At 44.8% G+C, this 19,845-nt stretch overlaps 1 protein-coding gene across 1 annotated transcript in view; it reads right to left on the reverse strand.

Annotated features, from left to right (window-relative positions):
* Positions 1–50: 50 nt before the first annotated feature.
* The window catches only part of LOC135510481 (sushi, von Willebrand factor type A, EGF and pentraxin domain-containing protein 1-like), a 160,141-nt gene continuing 140,346 nt past the window's right edge, over positions 51–19,845 (reverse strand). The window contains exons 46-50 of the mRNA XM_064931454.1: positions 11,620–11,790; positions 11,049–11,144; positions 6,141–6,236; positions 3,740–3,833; positions 51–352 (exon numbers count right to left, since the gene is read on the reverse strand). Of these exons, the coding sequence (XP_064787526.1) occupies positions 322–352; positions 3,740–3,833; positions 6,141–6,236; positions 11,049–11,144; positions 11,620–11,790 (488 nt within the window). The 3' untranslated portion in view covers positions 51–321. The remainder of the gene's footprint in view (positions 353–3,739; positions 3,834–6,140; positions 6,237–11,048; positions 11,145–11,619; positions 11,791–19,845) is intronic.

The following is a 19,845-nucleotide window of genomic DNA, read 5'->3' on the forward strand; positions in this document are numbered from 1 at the left end:
TGGCTCTGAAAAACATTGAGGAAGATACAGTTGGAGTGAATGGAACCGAGTCAGTTGTATTTTATGCTTTAATAAAAACGTGAGGATAGTTTACACATATACATTGGACAATCACATCGTTTTTACACATCATACCAGTATAGCAGCATATTTAATACTGTTCATTTTCTATATGAAAAAAATACAGCTTTATTTTACAAAATGTATCTGTTTTTGTTTCCCTGGGAGGGGTGGGGGACAGAATTCATGGTTTACATTTATGAAATAATTACACAAAATTCCCTTCACGGAGAGCGAAATCTTCTTTCACGTTGAATGGTCTTAAATATTAAAATATCCTGTTTTCCTTTTCCTGTAAAGAAAATGAAAAAGACTATTAGACTAAATCATTTGTCATTTTCAAAACCTTTTATTTATGCCTTGATATTTTAAATGTAGAAAACATTGCCATTAGTCCTGTAGTTATAAACAACTCGGTGCCTGCCTGTTTTCGTCTGACTGTTGGGGTTTGAACAAGCCAGTTGGCTTTTTTCCTAGTGAGAGAGTAGGCAACAAAAAAGTGGCATCACAATGGATGGATAGCCCTGCAGTGTGGCTCATAGCCAAATGGTTTTCTGCAGAGTCCAATCAGAAGTGAGAGAGAGGTTCTCTCATTCAGTTATATTTGTCAGCCTTGAGTTTAGCAGTACATTGGAATTAGAGTTTTCACCTGGAAAAGAAATTTCTGACATTATCTTTACCTAGATGTTCAGTCAGATTAGGAGAGCTTTCTCTGTTAGAGTGGCACGTCAGCCAGATACTGTACATCTTCCCATTTAAATCAGATACAGTGCATTCGGAAAGTATTCAGACCCTTTAACCTTTTCCACATTTTGTTATGTACAGCCTTATTCTAAAATGTATTCAATTGTTATTTCCCCACATCAATCTACACACAATACCCTATAATGACAAAATAAAAATAAATGTTTTTTACACATTTTTGCACATGTATATATATAAAACTGAAATATCACATTTACATAAGTATTCAGACCCTTTACTCAGCACTTTGTTTGTTTGGCAGCGGTTACAGCCTTGACTCTTCTTGGGTTTGACACTACAAGCTTGGCACACCTGTATTTGGGGACATTCTCCCATTCTTCTCTGCAGATCCTCTCAAGCTCTGTCAGGTTGTTTGAAACGTTGCTGCACAGCTATCTCTAGATATGGTTGATCGGGTTCAAGTCCGGGCTCTGGCTGAGCCAGGCAAGGACATGAGCGCTCTGAGGTCATGAGCGCTCTGGAGCAGGTTTTCATAAAGGATCTCTCTGTACTCTGCTCTGTTTTATCTTTCCCTCGATCCTGACTTGTCTCCCAGTCCCTGCCACTGAAAAACATCCCCACAGCATGATGCTGCCACCACCATGCTTTACCGTAGGGATGGTGCCATGTTTCCTCTAGAAGTGACGCTTGGAATTCAGGCCAAAGAGTTCAATCTTGGTTTCATCAGACCAGAGAATCTTGTTTCTAATGGACTGAGTCCTTTAGGTGTTTTTTGGCAAACTCCAAGCGGGCTGTCATGTACCTTTTACTCAGGAGTGGCTTCCGTGTGCCCACTCTACCATGAAAGCCTGATTGGTAGAGTGCTGCAGAGATGGTTGTCCTTCTGGAAGGTTCTCCCATTTGCACAGAGGAACTCTGGAGCTCTATCAGAGTGACCATCGGGTTCTTGGTCAACTCCCTGACCAAGGCTCTTCTCCACTGATTGCTCAGTTTGGCCGGGCAGACAGCTCTAAGAAGAGTCTTGGTGATTCCAGACTTCTTCCATTTAAGAATGATGGAGGCCACTGTGTTCTTGGGAACCTTCAAAGCTGCAGAAATGTTTTGTTACCCTTCCCTATATCGGTGCCGACACAATTTTGTCTCAGAGCTCTACCGACAATTCCTTCGACCTCATGACTTGGTGTTTGCTCTGACATGCACTGTCAACTGTGGGACCTTACTGTATACAGGCAGGTGTGTGCCTTTCCATATCATGTAAAATCAACTTAATTTACGACAGGTGGACTCCAATCAAGTTGGATAACGTTTCACACGTAATGTACAATATGTAGCCTACATTGGTGATCCAATGTCTCGTTATTTTTTTTTCTTATTGTATGTTTGCATATATATATTTTTTTTTTGTTACGCTTGTCTGTTACTGTCTCTTTGTCCCATCGTTGTCTAATATCTTTTCACTTTTGATTTGAATGTTCTTCATTGGAAAATGCAAAAATTATGTTGTAAAAACATCTCAAAGATGATCAATGGAAACAGGATGCACCTGAGCTCAATTCCGGGTCTCATAGCAAAGGGTCTGAATAGCTGTGTAAATAAGGTTCTGTTTTTTATTTGTATGAAATTTGCTAAAAAAAATCTTAAAACCTGTTTCCGCTTCGTCATTATAGGTTATTGTCATCATAGGTTGTTAATGAGGATTTTTATTTTATTTAATCCATTTTAGAATAAGGCTGTAAAGTATCAAAATGTGAAACAAATGGAAGAGGTCGGAATACTTTCAGAAGGCACCGTATGTGCCCAGTTAGTACTGAACCTCTCTGTCCAGACATACCTTGGCCCAACTCCAACAGGCAGAGAGGGAGAGCTGAGCTGAGACACACACCTGGGTTCAAATACTCCATGAAACCTTACAAAATACTTTGAGTGTCTGCTCTAGCCTGCCAATAGTGCCTTGGGCGGGTTTGCAGTTTTGGGACTATTCTATTGGTTGATTATGCCAGGCATACTCAATCAAGCACTGCCGGTAAAGTATTTTCAATTATTTCAAATATTGTTTGTGCCAAGGTCTGGTGAGTGTGCCTCACATTACAGAGAGATTGTATAGTAGGTCACTTTGTATTGCTGTACTAGGGTTTCCTTCAAATGGTGACACAGACACAAACTAGGCCTCATTCAGGATAAGGGGAAGAGAGGATGAGCATTATTAATGTTATGATTTGCCATCCTGACATATTTTGATCTGTGTGTGATCAAGCAGTACTATGCAGTCTGGTAGTACCTGGTGGTCTGGTAGTACAGAGTGGTCTGGTAGTACCTGGTGGTCTGGTAGTACAGAGTGGTCTGGTAGTACCTGGTGGTCTGGTAGTACAGAGTGGTCTGGTAGTACAGAGTGGTCTGGTAGTACCTGGTGGTCTGGTAGTACAGAGTGGTCTGGTAGTACCTGGTGGTCTGGTAGTACAGAGTGGTCTGGTAGTACAGAGTGGTCTGGTAGTACAGAGTGGTCTGGTAGTACAGAGTGGTCTGGTAGTACCTGGTGGTCTGGTAGTACAGAGTGGTCTGGTAGTACAGAGTGGTCTGGTAGTACCTGGTGGTCTGGTAGTACAGAGTGGTCTGGTAGTACAGAGTGGTCTGGTAGTACCTGGTGGTCTGGTAGTACAGAGTGGTCTGGTAGTACAGAGTGGTCTGGTAGTACAGAGTGGTCTGGTAGTACAGAGTGGTCTGGTAGTACCTGGTGGTCTGGTAGTACAGAGTGGTCTGGTAGTACAGAGTGGTCTGGTAGTACAGAGTGGTCTGGTAGTACAGAGTGGTCTGGTAGTACCTGGTGGTCTGGTAGTACCTGGTGGTCTGGTAGTACAGAGTGGTCTGGTAGTACAGAGTTTTCTGGTAGTACAGAGTGGTCTGGTAGTACTGGTTGCTCTGGTAGTGTGTGTGTGTCTGTGTGTGTGTCTGTGTGTGTGTGTGTGTGTGTGGTCACCTAGAGCAGTCGTGTCCGCTCCACCCTAGACTGCAGTGACACCTGTTAGGCCTGATGCACCTCCCACCGTTCAGACAGGACGACGAGCACACCGCTGTGAAAACACACACTGTCAATAAAACCATAAACCATTCAACACATATATACATATACACACATATATATATACACACACACCACACACACACTCTATCAGCTTTGCATGCACCTGACCAAGAACTATCCTAAGGCTGAGGCAGTTATTGCCTTTGACCAGGAGAGCAACTTTGGTTTTAGAAGTGGTTGGGACATAATTATATTTTTACTCCAGACAGCCTACCCGACCGCTCGGAGGCGTCTGCATGGTCCAAAAGCTCACTGTTGCCTCGTTTTGTATCACTTTCCAATTATAAAACTGGGTGGGGACAAAAATGCAATTTCAGAACGTGAAAGTTGCGCCCCTGCCTTTGACTAAATGAGTAACAGGGAGAAGGTGTGGACACACACCCACACTTTCAGTAAGGTTCACAATCTCATCTACAGGACTTCCTCATAATAACAGATGCTTCCTGGTAGAACCCTCGGTTACTCAGGCGAACTGGCAATGTGGTCTTCCCTCTGGGCAGAATAACTTGGTCTCACCCCTTTTCTAGGGAAACACTATCACAACGGTGTTTTTCACATCCTTATTCTCCTGAAATGCAGACAAACATTTAGTTCAAACAGGACATGATTGAACAGACAAAGAAAAAATGATTGAACAGAAAAAGAGAAGAAAGGTAGTGGCTTTGTTTAAGTATTACTGAGTCAACAAATGACCTCATGTCTGAGAGAACAAAAGCACACTGACATACTGTACAGTAGACATCATGTTGTCGCCACGCACTGACGAGGCTCTTCTAACTGCCCTTTGGGGATTAATAAAGTTGTATGGAATTGAATTGAACAGTATGCCTAGCAATCCAAGAGGTAGTCTGTCTATAGGAAAGGGTCATGTTTCAGTCCATGCTTCTACGATGATAGTAGTGGTTGCTTTGGACTTTGGACTTGCCTGTCACTGCAAGCGCTCGGTTGTCACAGACGTGCATTACTACGGCAACAGTAGTCTACAGTTTGACGCACGCTGACACAGGAATGGATGGACAAGTACCTCGGATCATTCATTCTCTCCCTGATGTCACTTAAAATTCCCCCTTCACTCCTGTCCATATGTGACTCGATTCAGGAAACTAGGCAGATGTCACAAGTCACGACTTCACAGGAGAGCCAGTTGAACATCATTTGGCAGTTTTTTGGCAGAAATGCCTTCTGGGACATGTTAAATTTCATGTGACTTAATACCAAACATGTATGCCATCTGTAAATACGAATAAAGTTGTTAAATTATGAGCCTATTTGGTTTAGCCAAAGAGAAAGCGAGAACCTTCCCACTAGCCGTGATTGGCTGAGATAATGAGTGGGCTGGAGACGATTTTCAGATTGTTCTGTGGTGTAGCATCTTGGGTCTATAAAATGAGCTGCTCGTTATGCGTAGATAATCCTTTCTACTGCAGTGTTTTTTCAGCATGGAGAACTGCAAATATGTTGCTACTGCTCTCAATAACATTGTTGCCCTATAATTTATCAGGCGCTATTGACTAAGGTCAGTGGGAGTAACGGGCTGCAATGTCTTCTGATTTTGTTGTTATTCTCGGTTTTACAGCTTCAATGCCCTGTAGTCTGACAAATCATCACCAGCCTAGAACACAATACTGTATTTATTCTAAGCAGCTTCATCCTAACTATGGGGGAAAAAACTCCTATTACATCTTTTAAGAAAAAGTGTTTTAAGAAAACTCAAAGTTATCTGGTAACTGAAGTAGTTTTGGGACAGCTCACAGTAAGATAACTTCCTAAAATATCTGCAGCTTCATTATTTAAATCCTATTTCAAAAGCTTTGTTTAATTCTTTTTGCTCCACTGCTTTCATCAGTGACAACCTGGTGACGTCCCCATCTCCCATCTCCCTAGAGGCCACACGATAATATGTTCCTTACAAAAGTCCCATTAAACATTCCAAACAAGCTAAGGCCCCTACTGTAGGTAAATATGATTATATTGTAGTCACAAAGTGGAAACCCTCTCAGGAGGTAATACATTAGGAATACATCTGTGTCTCACATCAATGAGCTCCTCACACACACTCACTGAACCACACACACACTCACTCACCACTGTGAAACAAACAAACGCACACACACACACACACACACACACACACACACACACACACACACACACACACACACACACACACACACACACACACACACACACACACACACACACACACACACACACACACACACACACACACTCCTCACCGACAAAATTAAGACAACACATACACACCCACCGCTGTGACACACTCTCACATACTTACCACTGTGACAGCGCGTTCCTGTCCAGCCCGTGGGACACTCGCACTGGTAGGGTGCCGCGCACCGCCCGCCGTTCAGACATGGCAGGATGCAGATAGCTGTGATTTGATTGGAGGAGAGACACAAGTATAAACTGGAAGCCATCACCACATGATGAGTCATCAACAATTATGTGTTTCACCACACGGACTAAACCTCTGGGGTCATTCAACACAGGCAAGCTGTGTGTGTTGTGGGTAGGAAGCGGTGGTCAAAGAGTAGCTTTCTCTCTGGCTACGTCCAACATGGCACCCTAATTCTCTATATAGTGCACTACTCTGCTGTGTACAGCGCATTCGGAAGGTATTCAGACCTCTTCCCTTTTCCCACATTTTGTTACATTACAGCCTTATTCTAAAATGGATTAAATAAAAACCTTTCCTCGTCAATCTACACACAATAGCCCATTATGACATGGCAAAAACAGGTTTGGTAGACATTTTTGCAAATGTATAAAAAAATAAATGCCTTATTTATATAACTTTTCAGACCCTTTGCTATGAGACTCGAAATTGAGTTCAGGTGCATCTTTGATCATCCAGGTTTCCATTGATCATCCCTGAGATGTTTCTATAACTTGATTGGTGTCCACCTGTGGTAAATTCAATCGATTGGACATGATTTGGAAAGGCACACACCCATCTATATAAGTTCCCACAGTTGACAGTGCATGTCAGAGCAAAAACCAAGCCATGAGGTCGAAATAATTGTCCGTAGAGCTCCGAGACAGGATTGTGTCGAGGCACAGATCTGGGGAAAAGATACCAAAAAATGTCAGCAGCATTGAACGTCCCCAAGAACACAGTGGCCTCCATCATTCTTACATGGAAGAAGTTTGGAACCACCAAGACTCCTAAAAGCTGGCCGCCCGGCCAAACCGAGCAATCGGAGGAGAAGGGCCTTGGTCAGGGAGGTGACCAGGAACCTGATGGCCACTCTGATAGAGCTCTAGAGTTCCTATGTGGAGATGGGAGAACCTTCCAGAAGGACAACCATCTCTGCAGCACTCCACCGACCAGGCCTTCATGGTAGAGTGGCCAGATGGAAGCCACTCCTCAGTAAAATACACATGACAGCCCTCTTGGAGTTTGCCAAAGGACTGTCAGACCATGAGAAACAAGATTCTCTGGTCTGATGAAACAAAGGCAGCATCATGCTGTGGGGATGTTATTCAGCGGTAAGGACTGGGAGACTAGTTAGGATCGAGGGAAAGATGAACAGAGCAAAATACAGAGAGATGAAAACCTGCTCGAGAGCACTCAGGACCATAGACTGAAGGTTCACCTAGAACAGGACAACAACCGTAAGCACACAGCCAAGACAACACAGGAGTGGCTTCGGGACAAGTGTCTGAATGTCCTTGAGTGGCCCAAACAGAGCCCGGACGTAAACCCGAGCTAACATCTTTGTAGAGACCTGAAAATAGCTCTGCAGCGACGCTCCCCATCCAACATGACAGAACTTGAGAGAATCTGCATAGAAGAATGGGAGAAACTCTCCAAATACAGGTGTACCAAGCTTGTAGCGTCATAGCCAAGAGGACTCAAGGCTGTAATTGTTGCCAAAGGTGCTTCAACAAAGTACTGAGTAAAGGGTCTAAATACTTATATACATGTGATGTTGAAGTTTTTTTTCTTTGGCATTATGGGATATTATTTGTAGATTGAGAAAGTTTTTTTGAAATCCATTTTTGAATAAGGCTGTAATATCACAAAATGTGGAACAAGTCAAGTGGTCTGAATACTTTCCGAATGCACTGTATCAAACTCAACCTCTCTACTGTGTGAATAGGGTTCCAGGCTCAACCTCTCTCTACTGTGTGAATAGGGTTCCAGGCTCAACCTCTCTCTACTGTGTGAATAGGGTTCCAGGCTCAACCTCTCTCTACTGTGTGAATAGGGTTCCAGGCTCAACCTCTCTCTACTGTGTGAATAGGGTTCCAGACTCAACCTCTCTCTAATGTGTGCATAGGGTTTCAGGCTCAACCTCTCTCTACTGTGTGAATAGGGTTCCAGGCTCAACCTCTCTCTACTGTGTGAATAGGGTTCCAGGCTCAACCTCTCTCTACTGTGTGAATAGGGTTTCAGGCTCAACCTCTCTCTACTGTGTGAATAGGGTTTCAGGCTCAACCTCTCTCTACTGTGTGAATAGGGTTCCAGGCTCAACCTCTCTCTACTGTGTGAATAGGGTTCCAGGCTCAACCTCTCTCTACTGTGTGAATAGGGTTCCAGGCTCAACCTCTCTCTACTGTGTGAATAGGGTTTCAGGCTCAACCTCTCTCTACTGTGTGAATAGGGTTCCAGGCTCAACCTCTACTGTGTGAATAGGGTTTCAGGCTCAACCTCTCTCTACTGTGTGAATAGGGTTTCAGACTCAACCTCTCTCTACTGTGTGAATAGGGTTTCAGACTCAACCTCTTTCACTGGGGAAGACAGACAGGGTTGGGGAGTAACAGACTACATGTAATCCGTTACAAGTAAGGGATTACAAAAAAAAGGTAACTGAAATCCGTTACGTTACCAGCAAAAATATTGTAATCAAAAACATCTTTGGCACTTCTCTGTTTTCTCAATGACATTGAAATCAACATTGAAAAAAGGGGCAATTTTAAGTTTGTTCCACCTGAGCGAATCTGACCACAAGTCAGAGACCACTATGATGACACACCACATGTGTTTGAAGGATCGCAGGGAAAAGAGCAGGAAAAGGATTTTGTAGGCGACAGTCCAAGATGTGTGTTCCAATGGTGTGGCTGCTGTCGGCATCCAAAGATGATCCAACTTGAATAAACGCTTGGAGGTCAGGATGACAGTAGTGTTGGAGTCTACGGCGATACGGATATCACTTATTATTGATATCTACATAGCACATTGATGTGAATCACACTGCTGCTCTCTCATTTAGCTATCAGCACCTGTGGTTGTTGTGGATGGCTGTTCACAAATTTAAATGTGTATTTGAACCCAATAATGGTTGAATTCGAGAAGTTTAAGGTGCCGATCAATCATTGTTTCTGAAACCAGTGGACAGCCAGTGAAAATGCGTTCTTCCAACAGTTGCATAGTGCAGATCCCAGCCTACAGAATAAAAGTGTGGCTTTTATTGCTCAATCTAATTCATGCTGATAAAATAAATCCATATGCCTAATGGACATATGCTCAAACTCACACACTTTTAAAGGGGCAATCTGTAGTTGCTACATCCATTTTTGGACTTATAAATTATATATATATACATTGATACTTGAAGAATATAACTTATAAATGCCTCATGAGCTTAGTTCAACTGTCACACTCCATGAGAACCCAAAACATAAACGTGTTTTTCTCCTATGTTTGTAAACATTGTAAATGTAAACAAACATTGTTTAGCCTCATAACATGGTTAAAACAATCCTTTTTATATCATAGATGGTCAGTCCTTGCATCCATAGCTCTGTCTATTAATCTGAGAGTGGTTACATTTCTCCAGGCCAATCCCTCAGCTTTTTACCAAAACAGAGGCGGGGTGGCATTTTGTTATTGTTTCATCTGTGGATTTTTACATTTAGACAGCTGCATATTATCAAGATATCAAAGTGTCACCAACAAAAAGGTAAACAAATAGGCCTATAGCAAATGCAGTATAGGACATTCATTTTTCAGTTGTGCTGAAAGCATGCCATTCCGTGAGCGCAGCATTCATTTTTCAGTTGTGCTGAAAGCATGCCATTCCGTGAGCGCAGCATTCATTTTTCAGTTGTGCTGAAAGCATGCCATTCCGTGAGCGCAGCATTTATTTTTCAACTCGAATGAATCAATGAGCCCAATCGGTCCTCCATAACAACAAAATCATAAACAACAGAGTAGGGCTGGCTAATAAGTCCTTAGTTTTGGGGTTATGCTCAGGTAAAACATTTTGGTTAGTCTATACTTCCACATTTCCAAGTCCTATTCTTGAAGATCAAGGGGTATAACATTTATTGGAATGACTGGAATTCTGATAGACTTTGGTTATTAATGTAAAATTTATCATATGTATTAGAGAGCAATAGGTTAGAAGAAGCCTACATAACCAACCCATAAAATAAAATGTAACATCCATATATGGACAGTTATATAAACCTTAACATTGATTTATCCTGCAATAGATGTCGTTCAACTGGTAACATACATTTTTGTCTTCTTCTAATGCCTTAACCTAAAAGTAACTGCATGTAATCAGATTATATTACTGAGTTTGGATAATCCAAAAGTTACTTTACTGATGACAATTTTGGACAGGTAACTAGTAACAGATTACATTTAGAAAGTAATCTACCCAACCCTGAAGACGGAGTACACAAAAAGTCTGAACATTTTCAGACAGATGGGGAAACATTTTCCTTATGCGTCTCTGTGATTTCAGACGATCTAATGTGAGTCCATACTATTCTACTCTGGCTGTGTAAAGCTAGCTGAGTACATTCCTCTACAGTCAGTGAAACAGTGTGTGTCTGTTCCTGGCTGCAGTGTGGATCCACTTTCTCTGACTGACTCTTTATTTGTGATGAGAGGAGGGACTGAGATCTCAATTCATTTCAATTGAAGGGGCTTTATTGGCATGGGAAACATGTGTTAACATTGCCAAAGCAAGTGAAGTAGATAATATACAAAAGTGAAATAAAGATAAAAAATCTCTCTCACACACACACACACACACACACACACACACACACACACACACACACACACACACACACACACACACACACACACACACACACACACACACACACACACACACACACACACACACACACACACACACACACACACACACACACACACACACGTCTGCCCATCCATCCAAAATAAATGTGTTTGGTTGATTGATTAATTGATAATACTTACGTTCCTCACACAGTCTACCCATCCACCCCTCAGGACAGGAACAGGTGTTGGGTCTGTGACACACCCCTCCGTTCAGACACTGCAGCCAACACACAGCTGGAGAGAACAGGAAGACACACACACCTGATTGAAGCCAAAGTACTGAGACATCCTCCAAACAGTCCCCATCTGACACGTAGAGAGGCTCCATAGAAGAGAAAGCATTCAGTTAAGATAGCGAGTACTGTTTAAATAGAAAAGAAATAATGATACTGGTAGTCGTGCCGTGATTGGCCTTGACCATGCAACTTCATGCACTGGGATAAAGACAGCATTCGAAAAAACTGCATTTCTTTATAGAAATGGTTCAAACCACATAGCCACCCAACAGACGGTGCCATAAGAGACAGGCATCCCTAGGCAACCCTACGATCTGTATAGTATGTACAAGTAAAGTGGGAAGTGTGTACGGGCAGAGTAGGGAGTGTGTACAGCACAAGGGACTGGTGAAGCGGAGGGGAGGGCACGCAAGGTGTCAGGAGGAGACAGGATGCCCTCCTTTTAGGTGGCAGTAGGGGTGCAGTCTCTCTACCTCTGCAGACGGGAGGGGGGGTCCAGGTCCTGTTTTCCAGACACATACTCCTGCCGTGGCCCTCTACGGCATACCCTCCGAAACACGAGTACACGGCCACGTCCCCGAACTGGAACACCGCCCCCCGCACCACCCCGTTGGCCACGTGGAGAGGGGGGCCGCAGGACACCCCTGTGCCAAAACGGACGGACAGCCCCTCTGGTTACTTCCAACTCATTTAGAGACCTATGTTATGTACATGTTATCACACGTGTCTCTAAAACTTTTGATGGTAAGAAGTCGGTCTCTGCTTTTCAACAAAAAAACATGAATATAATAACTTTCCCCCGAGGGATGATGGGAGGTGTTGCCAGAGAAGTCATGTTTGGATAATATCAGCAAATCAAAATCAGCAAATAACACATCGAATGGGTTGTCGTACAAAGTAGGCATTGCAGCTGTGTCAAGTCTTCAAAGAAATGCCATGCAGAGACGTGTCGACATGTCGAAGAGTGTGACTCAACAGAGTGTGTGTTCATTTTCCTTGTAAGACCTAGAAAACCAATCCAACCAATGAGAATACATCAAAGTGTTGGACAAGCTAGAGCAAAACAGACATGCAAATATATCTACCTCTTCACACCATACAAAGAAACAACAAGGTTCTGTATACCAACAGTACAACAACAGAATCAAGCAAGTGAGGGAGAATGAAAACACAGTGTAAACACCCTGCAAATGGTTTCCATAGCAGCTGTAAACCCAGAATTAGTGCCCGCCACAACAGATCTGCTTAATGGAGCCCATTCATCAAGTGTAACACAAGCTGCCCACAGAGACAGAGACAGAGGAGACAGAGGAGAGACAGAGACAGGAGAGACAGAGACAGAGGAGAAACAGAGACAGGAGAGAGAGAGAGAGACAGAGGAGAGACAGAGACAGCGGAGAGACAGAGACAGAGACAGCGGAGAGACAGAGACAGCGGAGAGACAGAGACAGAGAGAGGAGAGACAGAGAGAGGAGAGACAGAGACAGAGACAGAGGAGAGACAGACACAGAGACAGAGGAGAGACAGACACAGAGACAGCAGAGAGACAGAGACAGCGGAGAGAAAGAGACAGCGGAGAGACAGAGACAGAGACAGAGGAGAGACAGAGAGAGACAGCGGAGAGACAGAGGAGAGAGAGAGGAGAGACAGAGGAGAGAGAGAGGAGAGACAGAGGAGAGAGAGAGGAGAGACAGAGGAGAGACAGAGGAGAGACAGAGAGAGACAGCGGAGAGACAGAGGAGAGAGAGAGGAGAGACAGAGGAGAGACAGCGGAGAGACAGAGACAGTGGAGAGACAGAGGCAGAGACAGAGGAGAGACAGAGAGAGACAGCGGAGAGACAGAGGAGAGAGAGGAGAGACAGAGGAGAGAGAGAGGAGAGACAGAGACAGAGACAGAGGAGAGACAGAGAGTGACAGAGGAGAGACAGAGACAGTGGAGAGACAGAGGCAGAGACAGAGGAGAGACAGAGAGAGACAGCGGAGAGACAGAGGAGAGAGAGAGGAGAGACAGAGGAGAGAGAGAGGAGAGACAGAGGAGAGACAGCGGAGAGACAGAGACAGTGGAGAGACAGAGGCAGCAGAGAGACAGAGGCAGTGGAGAGAGAGAGGAGAGACAGAGGAGAGACAGAGAGAGACAGCGGAGAGACAGAGGAGAGAGAGAGGAGAGACAGAGGAGAGAGAGAGGAGAGACAGCGGAGAGACAGCGGAGAGACAGAGGAGAGACCGAGGCAGTGGAGAGACAGAGAGACAGCGGAGAGACAGAGACAGAGGAGAGACAGAGAAAGCGGAGAGACAGAGACAGAGGAGAGACAGAGACAAAGACAGAGGAGAGACAGACAGAGACAGAGACAGAGGAGAGACAGAGACAGAGGAGTGACAGAGACAGAGGAGAGACAGAGACAGAGGAGAGACAGAGACAGAGAGAGAGGAGAGACAGAGGAGAGACAGCGGAGAGACAGAGACAGTGGAGAGACAGAGGCAGAGGAGAGACAGAGACAGAGGAGAGACAGAGACAGAGGAGTGACAGAGACAGAGGATAGACAGAGACAGAGGAGAGACAGAGACAAAGTCAGAGGAGAGACAGACAGAGACAGAGGAGAGACAGAGACAGAGGAGTGACAGAGGCAGCAGAGAGACAGAGACAGTGGAGAGACAGAGAAGAGACAGCGGAGAGACAGAGGAGAGACAGAGACAGCGGAGAGAGAGGAGAGACAGAGGAGAGACAGAGAGAGACAGCGGAGAGACAGCGGAGAGACAGAGAAGAGACAGCGGAGAGACAGAGGAGAGACAGAGACAGCGGAGAGACAGAGGAGAGACAGAGACAGCGGAGAGAGAGGAGAGACAGAGGAGAGACAGAGAGAGACAGCGGAGAGACAGCGAAGAGACAGAGAAGAGACAGCGGAGAGACAGAGACAGCGGAGAGACAGAGACAGCGGAGAGACAGAGGAGAGACAGAGACAGCAGAGAGACAGAGGAGAGACAGAGACAGCGGAGAGAGAGGAGAGACAGAGGAGAGACAGGAGAGACAGAGGAGAGACAGAGAGAGACAGCGGAGAGACAGCGGAGAGAGAGGAGAGACAGGAGAGACAGAGGAGAGACAGAGAAGAGACACCGGAGAGACAGAGGAGAGACAGAGACAGCGGAGAGACAGAGGAGAGACCGAGGCAGTGGAGAGACAGAGACAGAGACAGAGACAGAGACAGAGACAGAGACAGAGACAGAGGAGAGACAGAGACAGAGGAGAGACAGAGACAGAGGAGAGACGAGAAGAGGAGAGGAAGTGATGGAAAACTACAGAAGACGATAGTAAGGATCCATGGTCTATGTGCAGTAAGCAGGTCTCGCAGACAGAAAGGGAGAAAACATGCAGGGGTGGATCCTATATCAGAGACAGAGGAGAGACAGAGACAGAGACAGCGGAGAGACATACAGAGGAGAGACAGAGACAGAGGGGAGACAGAGGGGAGACAGAGACAGAGGAGAGACAGAGACAGAGGGGAGACAGAGGGGAGACAGAGGGGAGACAGAGGGGAGACAGTGGAGAGACAGAGACAGAGGAGAGACAGAGACAGAGGAGAGACAGAGGCAGAGACAGAGGAGAGACAGAGACAGAGGGGAGACAGAGGGGAGACAGAGGGGAGACAGTGGAGAGACAGAGGAGAGACAGAGACAGAGGAGAGACAGAGGCAGAGACAGAGGAGAGACAGAGGCAGAGACAGAGGAGAGACAGAGACAGAGACAGCGGAGAGACAGAGACAGAGACAGCAGAGAGACAGAGGAGAGACAGAGGAGAGACAGAGACAGAGGAGAGACAGAGACAGAGACAGAGGAGAGACAGAGACAAAGACAGAGGAGAGAGAGACAGAGGAGAGACAGAGACAGAGACAGAGGAGATACAGAAACAGAGGAGAGACAGAGAGACAGAGGAGAGACAGAGACAGAGACAGAGACAGAGACAGAGACAGAGGAGAGACAGAGACAGAGACGAGAAGAGGAGAGGAAGTGATGGAAAACTACAGAAGACGATAGTAAGGATCCATGGTCAATGTGCAGTAAGCAGGTCTCGCAGACAGAAAGGGAGAAAACATGCAGGGGTGGATCCTATATCAATGTACATATTGAGTTTCTGCAATTATATAATATTGTTATGTTACAAGTTCACTTCTGTATAGTAAAAAGAGTTAATGAAAAAGAACTGTGGACTTGACACAGTATCATGATCCCAAAGACTCACAGAAAGACCAGCATATCGCGTTACCCACTGCACAGATGCCTCCTTGTTTCTTGGAAGAATGAGAGAAGGCGACTGACTAGCGTGGGAGCACAGCGTGATGACTCAATCACCATTTATGATATTGTTTGGAAGGCAGACCATCTGTGGGCTACCGCAGAGGTCAAACACACCTTATCAGGGACTATCTGACAAAACTTCAATCGACTAAATGAATGTTACTGTATGAATTAAATTGTCATGTTTGGATTGTTTCAAGAGTTCATAAAGAGCTATGAATTTTTATATGTTTTATTGTACTGTAATTGCTATGGATTTATTGTTACACATCAAATGTTATTATGTTCGTCAGAAGGTGAATAGTTCAAAGAGGAGCGACACTGGGGTCAGCTTTTATCATACAGTGTTGTTGAGGTGTGGCGATTAGAATAGAGATTGCATGTGAAACTGTATGCCTTTTGTTTTAATGTTTTGGGCCACGCAGTGATGTTAATTAGAAGATAGGACATACTGGGAGAGACAGGAGAGACAGAGACAGAGGATAGACAGAGACAGAGAGAGGAGAGACAGAGACAGAGGAGAGACAGAGGAGAGACAGAGGAGAGACAGAGACAGAGAGAGGAGAGACAGAGACAGAGACAGAGACAGAGACAGAGGAGAGACAGAGACAGAGGAGAGACAGAGGAGAGACAGAGACAGAGAGAGGAGAGACAGAGGAGAGACAGAGACAGAGGAGAGACAGAGGAGAGACAGAGGAGAGACAGAGGAGAGACAGAGACAGAGAGAGGAGAGACAGAGACAGAGACAGAGACAGAGACAGAGACAGAGACAGAGACAGAGGAGAGACAGAGACAGAGGAGAGACAGAGGAGAGACAGAGACAGAGAGAGGAGAGACAGAGGAGAGACAGAGACAGAGGAGAGACAGAGGAGAGACCGAGACAGAGAGAGGAGAGACAGAGACAGAGACAGAGGAGAGACAGAGACAGAGGAGAGACAGAGACAGAGAGAGGAGAGACAGAGACAGAGGAGAGACAGAGGAGAGACAGAGGAGAAACAGAGGAGAGACAGAGACAGAGACAGAGGAGAGACAGAGGAGAGACAGAGACAGAGAGAGGAGAGACAGAGGAGAGACAGGAGAGACAGAGACAGAGACAGAGGAGAGACAGAGACAGAGGAGAGACAGAGACAGAGACGAGACAGAGACAGAGGAGAGACAGAGACAGAGACAGGAGAGACAGAGACAGAGGAGAGACAGGAGAGACAGAGACAGAGGAGAGACAGAGACAGAGGAGAGACAGAGACAGAGGAGAGACAGAGACAGAGACAGGAGAGACAGAGACAGAGGAGAGACAGGAGAGACAGAGACAGAGGAGAGACAGAGACAGAGGAGAGACAGAGACAGAGGAGAGACAGAGACAGAGGACAGACAGAGACAGGGGAGAGACAGAGGAGAGACAGAGACAGAGGAGAGACAGAGACAGAGGAGAGACAGAGACAGAGGAGAGACAGAGACAGAGGAGAGACAGAGACAGAGGAGAGACAGGCAGAGGAGAGACAGAGACAGAGGAGAGACAGAGGAGAGACAGAGACAGAGGAGAGACAATAGTTGCCGCTACTGGAAGAATGAAAGCTGGTTTTAAATGTTGATCATGGAGTCATTGGTAAACCAATCTCCTGATATACGTTTGTATGTCATAGCTGTGAATCTGTCTATGCTGTTAAGACTTCTCATATGTTGTATTCTTTTTATCGTGAAGATTTCTGCTGTGTACCATTTGTTAATTGTATTCTTATTGCGTAACTGTGGTGAATCAGATTACTTTTAAATGGATAGGAACCGTAGTCTTCACATTTCTGACTAATATTCCTTGAATTCTTATTTGGTGAAATGTGTAATGGTAAATGTTATTTACAATATACATAGCATATATGCTCAATCTCTAACTGTGCATCTCTGAGCTAAGGTTAACTTAGCCATTTAATGCTAGGACACTGGCTCAAAGATATTAGCTCTTTTTCCCTTAACCTCTTAATAATTATATAACGGTAAACCTGGACACGCGCATAATATTCATAGTATTCATAGTATTCATAGTATTCTGAGTGGATCGCAACCGCTGCTGTCCCCACTGGATATGACTATGGGTCTGTAGCATTCGCTTAATAATGGAGTCGGATTGATGAATACATCATCTTTACACATCTACATAATGGAGACCCCTCATCCTCAGTCAATGGGGATTTCCACCAACCTACATAATGGAGACCCCTCATCCTCAGTCAATGGGGATTTCCACCAACCTACATAATGGAGACCCCTCATCCTCAGTCAATGGGGATTTCCACCAAGCTACATAATGGAGACCCCTCATCCTCAGTCAATGGGGATTTCCACCAAGCTATATAATGGAGACCCCTCATCCTCAGTCAATGGGGATTTCCACCAACCTACATAATGGAGACCCCTCATCCTCAGTCAATGGGGATTTCCACCAACCTACATAATGGAGACCCCTCATCCTCAGTCAATGGGGATTTCCACCAACCTACATAATGGAGACCCCTCATCCTCAGTCAATGGGGATTTCCACCAACCTACATAATGGAGACCCCTCATCCTCAGTCAATGGGGATTTCCACCAAGCTACATAATGGAGATCCCTCATCCTCAGTCAATGGGGATTTCCACCAAGCTACATAATGGAGACCCCTCATCCTCAGTCAATGGGGATTTCCACCAAGCTACATAATGGAGACCCCTCATCCTCAGTCAATGGGGATTTCCACCAAGCTACATAATGGAGACCCCTCATCCTCAGTCAATGGGGATTTCCACCAACCTACATAATGGTTGGATCATTTCCACCACACTAGAGACTCATTCTGTTAAAAATGATTTTATATATTACACTAGACTTGTACATGTACAGATCCATCCCCATAGAAATCCCATTCTAATTCAAAATTGTATGTTCCCACCATTCATTCAAGAAACACACTTGCTTGGAAGGAAACACAGCGCAACAGGAAATGGTTTAGAATGTGCAGCAATGATTTTGCTTTGCAAACAACCTGAGCCTCAGAGATTTCCCCATGTTAATCTTGTTTTAAGTGGCCTATGTGCTCACCGTCTGCTGGCTTCCACATTTCTGACCTGTGTGTTGTGGGTGAAACAACAGCAGTAAATTCAGTTTTTTTAAACAGTCACCTTGGTTAATTCTAAACTAAAGTGTCACATAATTGGTCAGCTGCGCGATTAAGTTCTGGGTCCATACTTGTTAAGAGATGAAGAGATGCTAGAATGACGAGCTCCACCCTCTCTCTTTGCACGTTATGGGACGAAACGCCCCCCCCCCAAAATTGGAAAGATGCTCACGCCTGCAAAATGGTGATTTGTCAAAAAAAACAGCCCAAGCCCTGGAACTACTGCTGCTTGTAATTCCACAGATGCCATTCCTTCCTCACAGATTCTATGGTACCAGTTGTTTACGTAGATCCGTCCACGAGATATTATATAAGCAGCTAAAGCTGCTATAAAAAAGTGCTTGTGTGAGTTGAACATGTTCTGTACATGGGTCAAGTCGTGTATCAGTATGTGTAAACGCTTGTGTGAGAATACACTACAGTTGAAGTCGGAAGTTTATACACCTTAGCCAAATACATTTATACTCAGTTTTTCACAATTTCTGACATTTAGTCCTAGTAAAAATTCCCTGTCTTAGGTCAGTTGGGATCACCACATTATTTTAGGAATGTGAAATGTCAGAATAATAGTAGAGAGAATGATTTATTTCAGCTTTTATTTCCTACATCACATTCCCAGTGGGTCAGAAGTTTACATACACTCAATTAGTATGTGGTATCATTGCCTTTAAATTGTTTCACTTTGGTCAAACATTTCAGGTAGCCTTCCACAAGCTTCCCACAATAAGTTGGTTGAATTTTGGCCCATTCCTCCTGACAGAGCTGGTGTAACTGAGTCAAGTGGGTAGGCCTCCTTGCTCGCACACACTTTTTCAGTTCTGCCCACAAATTTACTATGGGATTGAGGTCAGGGCTTTGTGATGGCCACTCCAATTCCTTGACTTTCTTGTCCTTAAGCCATTTTGCCACAACTTTGGAAGTATTCTTGGGGTCATTGTCCATTTGGAAGACCCATTTGCGACCAAGCTTTAACTTCCTGACTGATGTCTTGAAATGTTGCTTCAATATATCCACACAATTTTCCCTCCCTCATGATGTCATCAATTTTGTGAAGTGCACCAGACCCTCCTGCAGCAAAGCACACCCACAACATGATGCTGCTACCCCCGTGCTTCACGGTTGGGATGGTGTTCTTCGGCTTGCAAGCCTCCCCCTTTTTTCCTCCAATCATAACAATGGTCATTATGGCCAAACAATTCTATTTTTGTTTCATCAGACCAGAGGACATTTCTCCATAAAGTATGATCTTTGTCCCCATGTGCA

Source organism: Oncorhynchus masou, chromosome 23, assembly GCF_036934945.1.
Source record: "Oncorhynchus masou masou isolate Uvic2021 chromosome 23, UVic_Omas_1.1, whole genome shotgun sequence".
Taxonomy (NCBI): domain Eukaryota; kingdom Metazoa; phylum Chordata; class Actinopteri; order Salmoniformes; family Salmonidae; genus Oncorhynchus; species Oncorhynchus masou.